The sequence below is a fragment of the Lottia gigantea genome (genome assembly GCF_000327385.1).
Source record: "Lottia gigantea unplaced genomic scaffold LOTGIsca_71, whole genome shotgun sequence".
In the NCBI taxonomy this organism is placed as follows: domain Eukaryota; kingdom Metazoa; phylum Mollusca; class Gastropoda; family Lottiidae; genus Lottia; species Lottia gigantea.
In genome coordinates this window covers 1,417,930-1,432,026 of record NW_008710397.1, presented here as the reverse complement: position 1 = coordinate 1,432,026, position 14,097 = coordinate 1,417,930, and the positions used below count along the sequence as shown (strand labels likewise).

The following is a 14,097-nucleotide window of genomic DNA, read 5'->3' as shown; positions in this document are numbered from 1 at the left end:
TAAGCGTTTCTCACACCTTCGACAGCAGACATTCTCAAACGGATGTTGTAGCGGAAAGAACGCAGCTCATCTCGTCTTGCTCGATCGTATCGAACTTGAAGATCTTGTAATTTGTTGTTCAGCAAAACCACTTGTTCACAGGCTCTTCTGAATCGAAATTCGGTCTCGGACAAGTTCACGTGGAGATTAGAGATGGAATCCATTTCGAGGTAAGCAAGTAGGACTGTGGATATAGTTATCAGATGAAAACTAGCAAGTGATGCATTGTGCCCTACAACTTGGGGTTTATATATATTTCCTTAGCTCTAAGACTGACAGCAATGTCTCCCACTGACATATACCAGTCCTGCCGTAAATGTCACGAGCCAAGTGAATTGTGATTATAAGGATGGATAGCGGCTATTGTCTTTCAATTAACCGTTAATTGGTATTTTACGACTTTTGTGTTGATCATTCTAGTATGCTTATCTATCATTTTTTTGTTGAAGCTAAAGCATGGGCCTAAAGTAGATGTTTCAATTTAAAAGGGAAGCCAGAAAATAAATGATTTCCATCCGAGTCCATTTTCAAGTCAGTCTGCGCTTGAGCCTGTTTCGAATGGAAAATGGGATCCCCGAATCACTTTTCCTCCGCTATTCTCGATTCATTGTATAGATGTAGTTCATGTAATATAATGATATCCCTTTAATTTCTAATTTTTGTTAACTTATTATACCTTATTTCTGTCCAGAGAATAGATTTTGATGTTTAAAAGTGCATTTTCTTGCAGATTTTAAGAAGTATTGAGAGATTCATATGCGCTGTGATTAAGCATAATTTGGCCGGACACCCAATTTAGAGCCATTTTCTAGGTCATTCGGGTTTTCTTTAGATTCGAATTGAATTTTTACCTTATTTTTAAACGCCAGCGTTTCTATTTATAGCTTAGGTCACAGTGACAACATCTAAAACATGTCAACTTCTTAGGAGAAGGTATGGGAATGTCACCGAATCGATTTTAAAATCCATAAAATTAATGGAGTTTTATGTCCTACTTTACTCAACCTTATTGGGCCAATGAAGATGGCAACGCCAAACAGTGTGAAATGTGAAATGTTTCCAGGACAAAGGCATTTGTTTACACTTTTTCGATTTCCAACTATCCAGCGATCTTTAACGTGTATAACCTGTAGTGCACGGGGATTCAGTTTATTTCCCCATCCGAATGACAGTCATACCATCATTTTCTCCCTAAACCATTTATGTCCTGTTTATGGTTCCATCAAAGTTTTTTTTTTGGCCATCTAAAACTGCGTGCGCAATCAAAAGTTCAAAGGTCACAGAGTCACGTGATACTAACAAACAAAAGTTACGATGATGCCCATCTATAGAGCTATTTATTGTATACATCTATGTGCCTAACACTAATTTACAATCATCTTAAAGGTACTTAACATTATGTTAGAGAAAACACATCTTAGGAGGTGTGGAAAATCCCCATTTATCAGGGTCCTTTTCTTCTGACTCTACTCCAGCCTCCAAAATATTCATCAGAGGCTGGAAGAGAGGTAGATGTTTCAGATTAATTGAGGTTATGAGGTTGTTTTTGAGGTTGTACAAGAGACATCAAATATAATTTACTATTTATTTTAAATTTTTTTTTCACACCATTTAAATATATTCTAAGTCATAACTATCTGAAGTTTTCTTGTTTTTCACAGATCACAATATAAACATTTATAATGTTACACAGTGTAAAGTTATGTTTAAATTGGCCACTTCCATTGGTTGGTAGGAGCTTCTTCTATTAATGGTTGCCATGGTTTCCATTCCAACATTTTACGTGATAATGATAATTCTCTACTAGCCTGAAAAAGAAATTTGAAAGTTTACAGATTACAATAAGTAATTCATTAATTTTGGTATCAATAAAATTAATTGAAACTTAAAAAAAAAATATAATTTTAAATAGAATATTTAAAAAAAAAAATATTGCAGCATATTGAAACAAACTGAAATAAACTGAGTTTTCATTTCTACTCTTCTGCATTTGATTGGGCTAATAAAAACGGGCAATGTCATGTAGTGTGCAATGAGGGAAATTTTGTCAGGACTACTCTATCAAACTGTTAAGGGATCTTCAGGATTTATTGTCTCATCTGAACGACTGCATCACTGACAGGGGGTAACCAGGTTGAAAAATCTGAAGGACTCATAGCATGAAGGAAATTTTCATGAAAGATGTTGGAATAAGCTTTCTCTTTTCTAATGAATCTTTAGCTGTATCACACCATCTAACTTAAATAATTGTTTATCCCAAATTGTACTCCCATGAAATTTGAACCAAACCAATTCTATTTTTCACAAATGTTTTGGGGGATACCATACCCATTGACCTTTCCGCATTGGGAATCTCAAGCCTAATATTCGATAATCTGCCATCGATAATCAATCCAGCTCTACTCATAATATTTGACATACCTGTAATATCAACTCTTCAATTAGACCATTATTTATTTTCGCTTCTACTTTAGCTACATCAGGTTCCTTAAAAACAAAACCACTAATAGTACTATATTATTAAATATAATGATAAGACAACTAATTTGTAATGATTATTATCATTCATATCAACATGAGATGAGAAAACATGGCAAGAGAAAACATGGCATTCTGCTTTTTTGTAGATAGTAAAATATTTTTGTGTCCAAATTATGATAACTACATGTTTACACTAAAATCTAGAGAAATGTGTTCGATAATGTATCTGACGTTTTCCTTAAAAAAAATCCAACCGTTCATTTTTTAACGCCAAATCTAATTTAGTAAGCTTTTTAAGTTTATGATTTTTGGAAGCTGTTATAAACGTCTAAATAGTTTCAACTAATAATATCAAGCCATTAAAAAGCCAAACACCAAACAAAGCTTAATCATAAAATAATACTTTTTAATTAACTCTTTTAAAACCAATTTAGTTTCATCAAGAAGATAATATAGATGTAAATAACATATTTATGAAATAATTTCAGGTATAATTTATTGATGACGTTTTTGATGAAAAGTAAAACTTTGCATACCATTACTGGCCCTTTAAGTTATACATGAATAATCTGGATTCCACAATGATGAAATCATTACTTATTACATTCAAATACATTAGTTTTGGACCATAGTATGATAACTTACCATCCTTAAAGGTACAGTTGCGCCATTTTTTTGACCAATCATACCTTAGTCTCAGAAACAGGAATTTTTAAGCTAAGCCAATCAATAACAGAGTTCATAGCTCACCATCGAAATCCAAGTGTGTCCTGAGATATTTTTTTAAGTAATTGTGCATTTTTGTATGTTTCTAGTACTTCTGAAGACTATTTACATATAATCAAGACTCAAATGAACTCTAAAAAAATGGAGCTACTGTCCCTTTAATCTTAGCATTGTATCATTTTCTACTTCCAATATTCTAAAAGTGCACTGGTTGGTTCGGAACGCCAACCACAAGGACGATATTATTACTGATATTAGCGTTTCCTTATTCAGTCATCAATGGTCGTGGTATTACGTCTTATACCTTGACTGCAATATACCACTTTCTTGTTTCACTGAAACTCATGAATTCAGCATTATGATTGGAATATATGCTATCGCATACAACCAATCTGAGCCCTCAGGCTTCAGCAGAAGGATTACGCATGAAATGAAGGACTCTGAGTGTATTCACTGATGTAAATCCAATCAAATCGCTGATAGTGATACAAGAAAGAGGTACATTACAGTCAAGTTATAAGATGACGATGCCAAACCTTCATCATTGTGAAGATGTCATTCAATATACTTACAGTTTTTACAATGTGTTCTCTTTCTTTAATCAAAGCTTCTGTATGTTTTCTGTAGCCAGCCTCTTGTGGCATTTTACTTAAAGTTGCTAATATTTTCTCATACAGTATAGTTAATTTCTAAAATTAGAATAAATTTAATATATTCAAATACCGTATTGAAAGAGTGTAAGCTGTAAGGAACCTCCACTTAATATAAAATGGTTGTAGATATGGTTATATGGTGGTATATATTTCAATATATGAAAACAAGGAAATAAATAACCTACCCAGTGAGGATTTGTTGCTGGTAGCAAACCTGTTCGACCAGTCTGAAAAAAAAAAACCAATTAACAAAATAATTTAGCAGTAGGTAGGTATTCTTCTATAGGAATGCTTCAGTACTTGTACATGATGTGGTGTGCAATGGACAGTGAGTAGGTAATGGAAAATAAGAAAGGGAAATGAGGGCTCCCATTTAGAGATCAGGGCACCGTTTCCCTAAATTTCTTAAGTTCAAAATTTTCTTAAATCTGCCTTACGTAGGAAAAAATCTTGAGTTTGAGTTTCACTGAAATTCTTACGCTAAGAAATTTTGGCTGCTTTTCCCTGCATAATTTGCCTTATTTTCGCTATTATGACCATTCAATTTTTTGACTGTCAATCGTTAGTTAAGATGACGTCGTAAATGTCAAGGTGACGTTATTTCACACTTCAAAATCTTACCACCATTTTGAGGGAATATTAGCAAATTTTCACCACTGTAGACTTTTTATAAGTATTTAGGGGACTTAAGAGTTTTATGAAATATATTCATTTTCCGAAAAAAGATGTAAATTCAACAAAACAATGCTGTGGACTGTGTGCGTAAATCCTTCATAGCTAAGATCTTCGTAAGTTTGCTAGTGAAACATGTGTAAGAACTTCCTTTAGATGATCTTAAGTGTAATATTTTGTCGTAAAAAGTCAAAAATTCTGTCTTACGTAAAAAAAAATTGTGATCATAATTTCAGAGAACTTTTCCTGGGCGGATCAAGGCATAAAAAATGGTTTAGGGGGATTTTTTGTCAGAGGATATGAGGACATGGTCATGTAAATTGTGTTGAAAGCCTTGTGTACTGTATACTATGTGTGTTATAGCAGTAGGTCAATGCCTTCATTGAGACTCGTCTCAGTACATCTTAACACCAAACTATAAATAACATCCTGCAAGTTTTGTGATTTACAGTTGTTTCATGTCAGAGTAGCACATGGTAAGTTGCAAGTAATGCAGTGTCAGTTGTCTTATTTGTCTAGAACAAATGTGGACCTTCTGTGAATTCTGTTGGGTGGGTTACACAACCATCATGACCCTCCTTGATTACATCCCTGGGCCTATAGCCAAAGAGTAGTGTGAAAATGATACACTTCAGACTGAAAAATCTTTCCTAAACAATTATATTTCCAAGTAGGCCTAACGTTTTTTTGCATCAATTAATCCAGAAGCAATCTAATGTAAACTCCAAGAAGTGATATTTCATTCAAAAATGAAATTACAATATATCAATTGTAGAACAATGTAGAAATATTAATCAGAAATTATGTGACACAGGTCGGACCATAATACAGAAGTCTCAACAAGCACTCATGCAGTGGAAGCAGAACTTTTGAATTTTATTTTCAATTTTGGTTTGGCTGGAGTGGACCAAAAGATCTAACATTCATTGAGAAATTGAGCTGCTATGAATTTGGGGAAAACACGTCTTATGAAAATGACAATACTATATGGCAATAAGTTCTTTCCCAGTGTATTTTTCATATGTGTATTTATATCAAAGACATTTTAAAGGTCAGAGAAAACTTACTACTCTTGTTACGGCGGCCATAGCGGAAGTTTAGTAACATAATACAATGAGTCGCGCAGAAAATCGTTTTACAGAATTCTATTGGTTGAAATAATATATAATCCGAGAAACAATCCATTAGTCCAAATCACGGACACTGGCTTAAGATAATTTGATATATAAAACTAATGGAGGTTGGGACCACTGGAAGTTCAATTGCAGGAATACAACATACTCTTCGTGTGTTTTGAATGCAAAATCCTCACCAAGACAACTATAGATAGGGCCGTTGCTAGGCATTTAGTATGAGTTATTGCCCTTGTTCTTGAAAACGTATTTAATTTTTAGCTCGTAAACACTCTAGAAGGCACAATTCTTGACGGATTTTGACGAAATTTGGTGAATTGTTTATTATCAATAGTATTAAGGATGATTTCTATTGAAAATCCAAAAATCAAAAATATTTTTTAGGGGTTATTGACCTTTTCTTGAAAACGCTTTTAATTTTTAGCTCATAAACACTAAAAGGCACGGTTCTTGTGGGTTTTGACAAAATATTATTCAGTATTGCCCAAAAAGTGGCAAAGAAGTGTAGTTCTGAAGTTGAAGCTATCTTGACTGTTGGGACCAAATTGACCACATCGTGTTTAAACCACACCCACATTCGTCATACTGCCTCGCGGTAAAGACTATGTCGAAACCCGTATTCGTGATACGATGTATTGACTATAACCCATTATAGTTCATATCATGCTGTCAACAAGTCTTTTGGATACAAAATCCTCATCAGAATAGTTAACTAGGTTTACTTTCCCAGAAGTAGGCTAGTTAAATTGATTTGGATTCGATTGTCACTACATAAGGTCCTGGTGGTAGCCACGCCCAGTACTTATAACAATACAATCTCTTCAATAAGAAAATGTCCTTTTCTTACTTTAAAAAAAAACGACTTCCGGGTAAAAAGAGAGGCTGTGCTTTGTAATTATATAGTCTATTTAATACTCATTATAACAGTTTACCATTGATTAACGATATATTTCTTTAAAAGCTGAAATTAATAACACCAGGTAGATTTTTGTAAAGTGATGCGTGAACGTTCCCACAGTGTCGGTGCCAGTACCCTAACTACACCCAGCCCCCACCCTCCCAAAAGAAAAATATAGGTCAGAACGCAACAAATCAATTTTATTTTTAAAAAATTGACGTAGCAGAACCCTCTCAAACGTTCCATGGGAGGATTGCGCCTATTACGCTGCCGTATTTAGGATTCAACCTCTAGCAAATGCCCCCCCCCCCCTCTCCCCTTCCCCAGTGGCGTTTCTAGAAAACACCAGGTGAGGGATCGGGCAGCGGCCACAAGATTATGCAGGGATCAGAGGTCATTCTTTTGCTATGTAAAGAGATGAAAAATTTGAAAGTGGGGGAAAGCAAAGTCGGACCAGCATCTTTTCTGGCAAACACCACAGGTTTAACCTTAAAGATGGCTTTCCTTGTTTTTTTTAGTGTCAAATTAAGCAAACTATTTGATTAATTGGTGTTTCTAATGAATTATCGTGTTTTCTTAATCATATCATTATGTTCTTATTGCATATATAATAAAGAGATTTTAACCAATCATATATGTCCATGTATGTACAGTCTGGATAAACAAAAGAAGACTTTCTAACCTTTCTTGATCGGTCACTCACTCGAATTCTGCTGGCAATTCTCTTATTATGAATTAGTCATGGTCATGCGAGACAAACAGGTATTTTTCCAAGTCATTAGAACAGTTGCATTTTCTATTCATATTAGTATTAGCAGTTCCATTTCATAAATGAAAATAAGGGAACCCATCTTTAATAAAGCGTTAATAAACTAAGCTAAAATAAAACCGTAAGCTTCGAAAAATATCAATTAACCTGCTAGACATTTCAAAAATGAATAAATCAAATCAAATAAGTATATCGTGATAAGAAAACTTTAAACTGGTGTTAGGGTGTATTGAGACGAGTCTCAATGAAAGCACTGGCCTAGGTCACAGAGCAATAGATAAGTCTATTAATTATGTGAAAATTAATTAGTCATTAGTATGATTTTAGTTGAAAAGACACACACACAAACATACACTGCATGTTATATAATATACTGTATATAGACATGGCACCAGTCCTGAAATAAGTATTCCCTGAAATCTAACTCAGAAATAGATTAATTTATTGATAGAACATGATACATTTATATTAACAAATCTATGCTCCTAGGATGAATGGACATTGTTCAATGGTTCAAGTCTACCGTGAAAGAGGAAATTGCTAAGATTTTGATTTCTTTTGTAAGCTACAACCAAACGTTTTGTGGGAAATTTGTTCTGAAGTTCCGAGTAATGGCGTTTGACTATTATGGAGGCTTTGGTAGCTGTAGAATCAAATGTCGTTATAAAGGGTATTATCTGGTTATCATGTTGAATGTTGAGTCCATTTGGCCTCACAGCCTGCAGTTGATCGATCCAATAACTTTCGCGTTGTAGACGTCTAAGCTTAGGTTTCATGCTAGGTGATGTAGAAACTGTTTCTATAGGCATGATGAGAAGGTCATCAATGGAATGATCGGGAAGGTTGAAGTGATTCGCAATTGGTCTATCCTTGCCATGCACTATATCATAGCGATGGCCATTGAATCGCGTTCGAAGCGCATTTTGAGTCTCGCCAACATATTACTGGTCTGATCGTATTATTTATCAGTCACCATCATATTAATTAAGGTTTGCTGAAGACAATTCTATCAGTAATCCTCTTGTATTTTAAAACCTTCTAATTACTAGGTGATATTCATCATAATTATACATTTAGTAGGCCTACATTTATTATTGAAGTTAACTTAGTGCTTACATACATTCCATTGCTTCAATCAGTACCATACCAATCAATTAGTTTCAGGGATTTTGATGTGTATAAAAAACAGAGTTTCTACTATTTGTTTTTATCAAGTATATTATGAGGTAAGTCACGTTTATAAAAACTCTTGTATAATTCGTTGCTGCACGCAAGTTCTTACCGGAAGCTCTACGGTTACATAATGGCATTGTTTCACGGTATTTTGTAACTTGAGTTTGCTATAGATTTACAATCTTCTGTCTGAAGCCTGCAATATACCATTTGATGCCAATGTAAGTGCGTATTTGTGCCGAGACATTGCAAGAATAGTGCGTTAAAATGGTATCTGAGAGAGTAGCTTGTGTCACTTCCACTAAAACCGGTGATTTAAATAGTTACAGAGCCTAGTAGTTTCAGCTCCAGTGGGAGGTACAAGGTGTGTATTTATTCACGTAAAAAATAGTTTGTTTTCCCGATCGCATTAGTGCTGGGTATCGTCAATCATGTCACGATACAATACATATCGCGATACAAGGGTCACGATACCATACATATCTTGATATGGGGTAACGGGTTAAAAATTGACACTTTTATCTTTAAAGTTTCCATATATATTAATTTATAACTTTATAACTGTGATATTTGGTAATATAGTTGATACACTGTCTTATAAAAAGTTTGTTACAATTTCAGTGACTACCAAGTATCGATACATAACGTTGAGATACGATACGTGTATAGTGGCATGTCATATTGCGATACATCGATTCACCGATATATATCGTGCCAGCACTAAATTTCACCCAACTTCATTTCTAACAAATCAAAAAATATGAGTTTTATACGTTTTTGCCCCAATATGTCAATTCCAATTTTTAAAAAAACCCATTGCATTTTTGAAATAACATCTTTGGGAGAATTGTCTTAGAACTGCTGCAATTTTAATCTCATCCTCGACCCTATTTGTACCCCAGTTTCGAATGACTTGCTCCGTCACTGCCTAGAAGTTTTGCTTGTGAATCATACATTTAAAGGGATATGGTCGTCTAAATATTTGATTTACCGGCTGCTAGAATAAATTGCAATTTCAATACGGCGTCCGTTTCTCAAAATCAAACAAAAACGTAACGTCGTAGATTTGGCGATCGTTACTGACGTTACTCGTTTTTATTATATGACGTCATCAGTCATAATCGCAGGAGAACAAGATTTCAATTTCCAATTCGGAAAATTGATAGGATAACTACACGTATTGAGCATATTATTTAGATTTTATTAGTATACGAGAACATAATTTTAGATGAACATGTCTCTTTAAAAAAATCATTTTTTTCTTCAGGAAATAACGATCGTCTGAGAACCTTTTAATGTTTGAAATACCGATCTGGTTTGATTTCTGTTTACACCTGATAAAAAGATGTCAAAGGACTCAACGATTTTTATATGACTTCAATTCAATAAGTTCTTTGACAGAAAGTAAGTTGGTGGTATTTGTCGATTTTCATCGCCGAAAGAAGTTTCCTGTAATTAGTGGTGATTTCATAACGCTCCGTGTAACCGTTGTGAAACACAATCACGATTTCTAAAGCTTTTGTTAGTTATTTGGTAATATGAAACTATTGTTATAAATATCAAAACAGAACCTTAAAAAAATGTTATTCAGAGTTTTTCGCTATATATGCAATCTTCAGACAACTGACCTATTATCAGCCTGTGTCCGTAGGCTACTGAAGATGGATACGTAGAACTTATTATCATGTCTACACTTCGAGACGAGTTTGGAACTATTGTTACAATATTATAATACTGCAAAGGAAACGTTGTTTGTCCTGTTACACGTGTTGATACCGTACCTCCATAAAAGGACCAACATCTTTGTAAGGGATTTTTGTCGCATAAACAAATACATTTATGTATCTACAAAAATAAATTTTGTTGCATTATTGGAGATCATGGATTTAACTGCGAATAGTGATATACTGCAACATCGTCGTAAGATACAAACGTTTTGTTGGAAAAGTTTTCCGTGTAAGTTTTCGACCTTGTTCTTAAGAGATCTCAATTATTTTATGGGAATTAAATAATTGTTGGACATTGGACCTGTATGCGAGCACCTTCTCTATGACGAACGTCATAGGAGAAGCTAAAGTTGTAAAAATGAAATCAAACGTGTGTTACGCGGATCCAATATCTTCAAGAGGAAAAACTATTCAAATGGTGAGAGTTCTTACTCTTATTTTGTTACCGTTAGTAGGTCTTGTAACTTTTGCGACAATATGGCTTTTGCAAGCTATTGAAGAAACCCAAGCTTTCCAGGACACTAAAGAGCAGATGGAAATCGCTCACGATTATGGCAATTTGATTCAAGCTATCCAGAAAGAACGAGCCGACAACATCTTGGCTATGGAAACGGGAAACACGTCGTACTTAATAGACACGTATACTACAACTGATATGCTTCTTAATGATACGAAGAACATACCCGATTGCATTAATTCTACAGAAAAAGATTTCGTCCCTTATCTCTCAACCCATCGATTACTAAATCAGAATTTAACGTCCAATGAAAGCTTCTCGGCCATGAAATTTTACACAAGAGCGAATACATGTTTGCTTAACAGCTTGATGAGTGCAGTGAAAAATTTGAAACATGGACGTTTGTGGCAAAATTTGGTTGCTTATAAGTTTATTATCCAGTCTGAAGAAAGTATTGGAATTACACTGTCTTTGGGCATTATATTCTTTGAAGAAGGAAGTTTACCTTTGCAGGAGTATATTCATCTTAGAGAAGAGCTAGCCATTACTAAAGAACGGATGGATTCCTTTCAGAGTTATTCTGAAGATGCTAAAACCTTGCTGGCAACAAATAATGAGACGCACAGACAAATATTTACTAGCGTCGTTAATTTCACGAAGTTTTTCTCTGTTAATAATTTCCCTGCAGCATCGCATGAAGCCGGGACCAATTTTCATAGAAACATCTCGGAATATTTGAATATATTTCGCAGTATCGAACACGACATTAAAAACAAACTAATTATTGGAATTGAAGAGGAAATACTTGACTCTGAACTTCACCTCTTCATATCCATTTCTATTTTTGTCCTGGCTTTGATCATTACGCCAATACTAGTGTACCTGATGCGTTCACTTACGACTTCCGTTCAACTATATGCCTCGCAAGCGATGGAAAAATCCAATCAATTGGACAGAGAAAAGAGTCGTTCGGATGCTCTGCTGTATCGAATGTTACCTAAAAGTGTAGCTCTGCAATTAAAGATGAGTAAAACAGTAACAGCGGAACATTTTGACAGCGTAACGATATTTTTCAGTGATATTGTGGGGTTCACTATGATTTCGGGTGAAAGCACACCATTACAAGTGGTCACTTTTCTCAATCAATTATATCAAACTTTCGACGAATGTATAGATGAATATGACGTATATAAAGTAGAAACTATCGGTGATGCCTACATGGTTGTTAGTGGTTTACCCAATAGAAATCAGGTCGACCACGCCAGTGAAATAGCCTTAATGTCCATAGACTTACGAGTGGCCATCGAAGGCTTTCAGATTCCACATTTACCAAAACGACAACTTCAAATAAGAATTGGAATGCACAGTGGTAAGAATGAGATCTTATTATTGTATGACTTTGTGTATTTCTCAGGGAAAGGGTTTCTAAAAGGAGCAAAGAGCACAGCTCCAATATAATCATTAAACTATATCACCTCCCCCCCCCCCTCCTCTTGCAGCCCCGAAAGCAAGTTTTTCAGGCAATCTAAGATATTTCGACACCCCCCTCACCCTATCCCCCCCCCCCCCTTCGGACGTAAACCTGGCTCAATTAAGATTTCAAATAAGGAAGCGCTGTGCATGTGCTATAAGTGCCCCCTTCCCCTCTTGGAAGTAGTATTGATTTTGTGGATTCTGACATATACAATAAAAGTATAAAGATCATAGTTTGAAATTTCTTGAAATGAATTGGTGGTACAAACTATTTTTCTGCAAACGCCCCTCTCCCCCCGTATCGCCTCCGACTCGTGTTACCAGTACATTAACCAGTACACGTGTGTGCCCTTTTACAAAGTGCAGAATTACCTAAATCGCCAAGTATAAGCTACTTACTATTTATGTATCCGAAACGTGAACGGCGAACCAATAATTAAAATCGCTCAAGCATTAAGTTTTCAATAAAAGCTTTTTCTAATCACCATTATGAGTCCATTAAGCTTCAGAAAATGTTGTGTAATTAAAAGCAATTCGCAACGCAAAACAATGTTACTTTATTATTAAATTGATTTCATTTGATTAAAAATATATGTAAACATTGTGCTATCGTTCTGATTTACCAATGCTAATTTAATCAATGCTGTCGATAATTGTTTTGAACCCAAAATTATCATCAGGACATCTAATTTGGATAGTGATGATCAATTTTGAAAAAAAAAAATATATTTGGTTTCAGGGAGTATGACCGTTAATTCTCATTATCAAAAACATCATAAATTATACACACCATATCTCCAGAAAAGACCCGGCTTCCACCCCTCACTTTCCAATTTTTTTTTCAAAATTTTCACAGTGAAAGAATGGCCTGTGCCACCCCCCTCGCCCTCTCCCCCGACAATTTTGTGGCCCCTGCTTGGCCACTCACCTGATGTTTCGCAAACTTTGGCTGACTTACTATGGGTAGCAGACTTCTTAGAAAAGGCAAGTGCTGCGAGCAAACAATTCTGGTATGAAAGGTATACTTTTTACCTCTGAGTAATTTTTTTCAGGTTCAACCGTTGCCGGAGTTGTGGGAATAAAGATGCCCAGATATTGTCTGTTTGGTGATACTGTGAACGTCGCCTCAAGAATGGAATCCAGTAGTGAAGGTCAGTGTCTGAAAACTGAAAAGGGCATCAAACGCACTTGAATAATGAACATGAACAAGGACAATAACTCATATTAAAATAATATTTGTTTTACGCCCACTTGGAAATGTGAACGTATATACTGTCGCACAATGGCACAATAGAGACTACAATTTTTAACCAATATTACTGAAACTTAATATGAATGTATATATTGATGAGATCTCGATCGAGTTCGGTTTCAGAGTTATTGCCCTTGACTTAATAAAATCGCGTCAAATTTGGCTTGTATGCACAATAGAGTCTACAGATTTTATCCGATCTTGATGAAACTTGGTATGCATGTATATACTAATGGGATTTCGACCAAGTTCGACATTGGTAATAATTGGATGAACGGCTTTAAAGTAATTGCCGTTGTGTGTGCGCTCACTTCAAATTTCGTCAATAGTTGTGCCTTCTAGTGTGTGTACGAACTAAAAAGCGAACGCGTGTATTCAAAAACAAGGGCAATAATTCAGTTTTATTTCGATAGGGTTCAGCCTTGGGTGATAACAAACACTCACACCAAGTTTCGTCTAAATTCGTAAATAAATGTCCCTTCTACAGTGTAGCTTAAGAACAAGGACAACAACTCATATTAAACATTTTTTTGATTTTCAATAGGGTTCATCCTGGGGTGATTACAAACACTTAAAGAAAATTTCGTCAAAGTCCGACAAGATTTTATTCTTCTAAAGTGATTACGAGAAATTGTGGACGGGAG

General features: G+C 35.1%; 2 protein-coding genes across 2 annotated transcripts; one reads left to right on the top strand and one right to left on the bottom strand.

Moving 5' to 3' along the window:
• Nucleotides 1-1,349: 1,349 nt before the first annotated feature.
• LOTGIDRAFT_196021 (hypothetical protein) lies at nt 1,350-5,669 on the bottom strand. The gene is made up of 5 exons (XM_009065912.1): nt 5,639-5,669; nt 4,085-4,126; nt 3,819-3,935; nt 2,461-2,526; nt 1,350-1,847 (listed from the first exon to the last, which is right to left on the bottom strand). The coding sequence occupies exons 1-5, from the start codon at nt 5,657-5,659 to the stop codon at nt 1,746-1,748; spliced, it is 348 nt and encodes a 115-aa protein (XP_009064160.1). The 5' UTR covers nt 5,660-5,669; the 3' UTR covers nt 1,350-1,745.
• Nucleotides 5,670-11,052: 5,383 nt separating this feature from the next.
• On the top strand, nt 11,053-13,393 carry LOTGIDRAFT_130864 (hypothetical protein; the record flags this gene model as incomplete). The annotated part of the gene is made up of 2 exons (XM_009065911.1): nt 11,053-12,097; nt 13,254-13,393. 2 exons carry the CDS (start codon nt 11,053-11,055, stop codon nt 13,391-13,393), a joined length of 1,185 nt encoding a protein of 394 aa, XP_009064159.1.
• Between the last annotated feature and the right edge of the window lie 704 nt (nt 13,394-14,097).

Coding starts and splice junctions, on each gene's coding strand:
- LOTGIDRAFT_196021 (XM_009065912.1), bottom strand. CDS start 5,659: ATGGCCGCCGTAACAAGAGTA. Junction 4,127..5,638: donor TGGCCGCCGTAACAAGAGTA/GTAAGTTTTCTC, acceptor TTTTTTTTTCAG/ACTGGTCGAACAGGTTTGCT. Junction 3,936..4,084: donor CAGCAACAAATCCTCACTGG/GTAGGTTATTTA, acceptor TTCTAATTTTAG/AAATTAACTATACTGTATGA.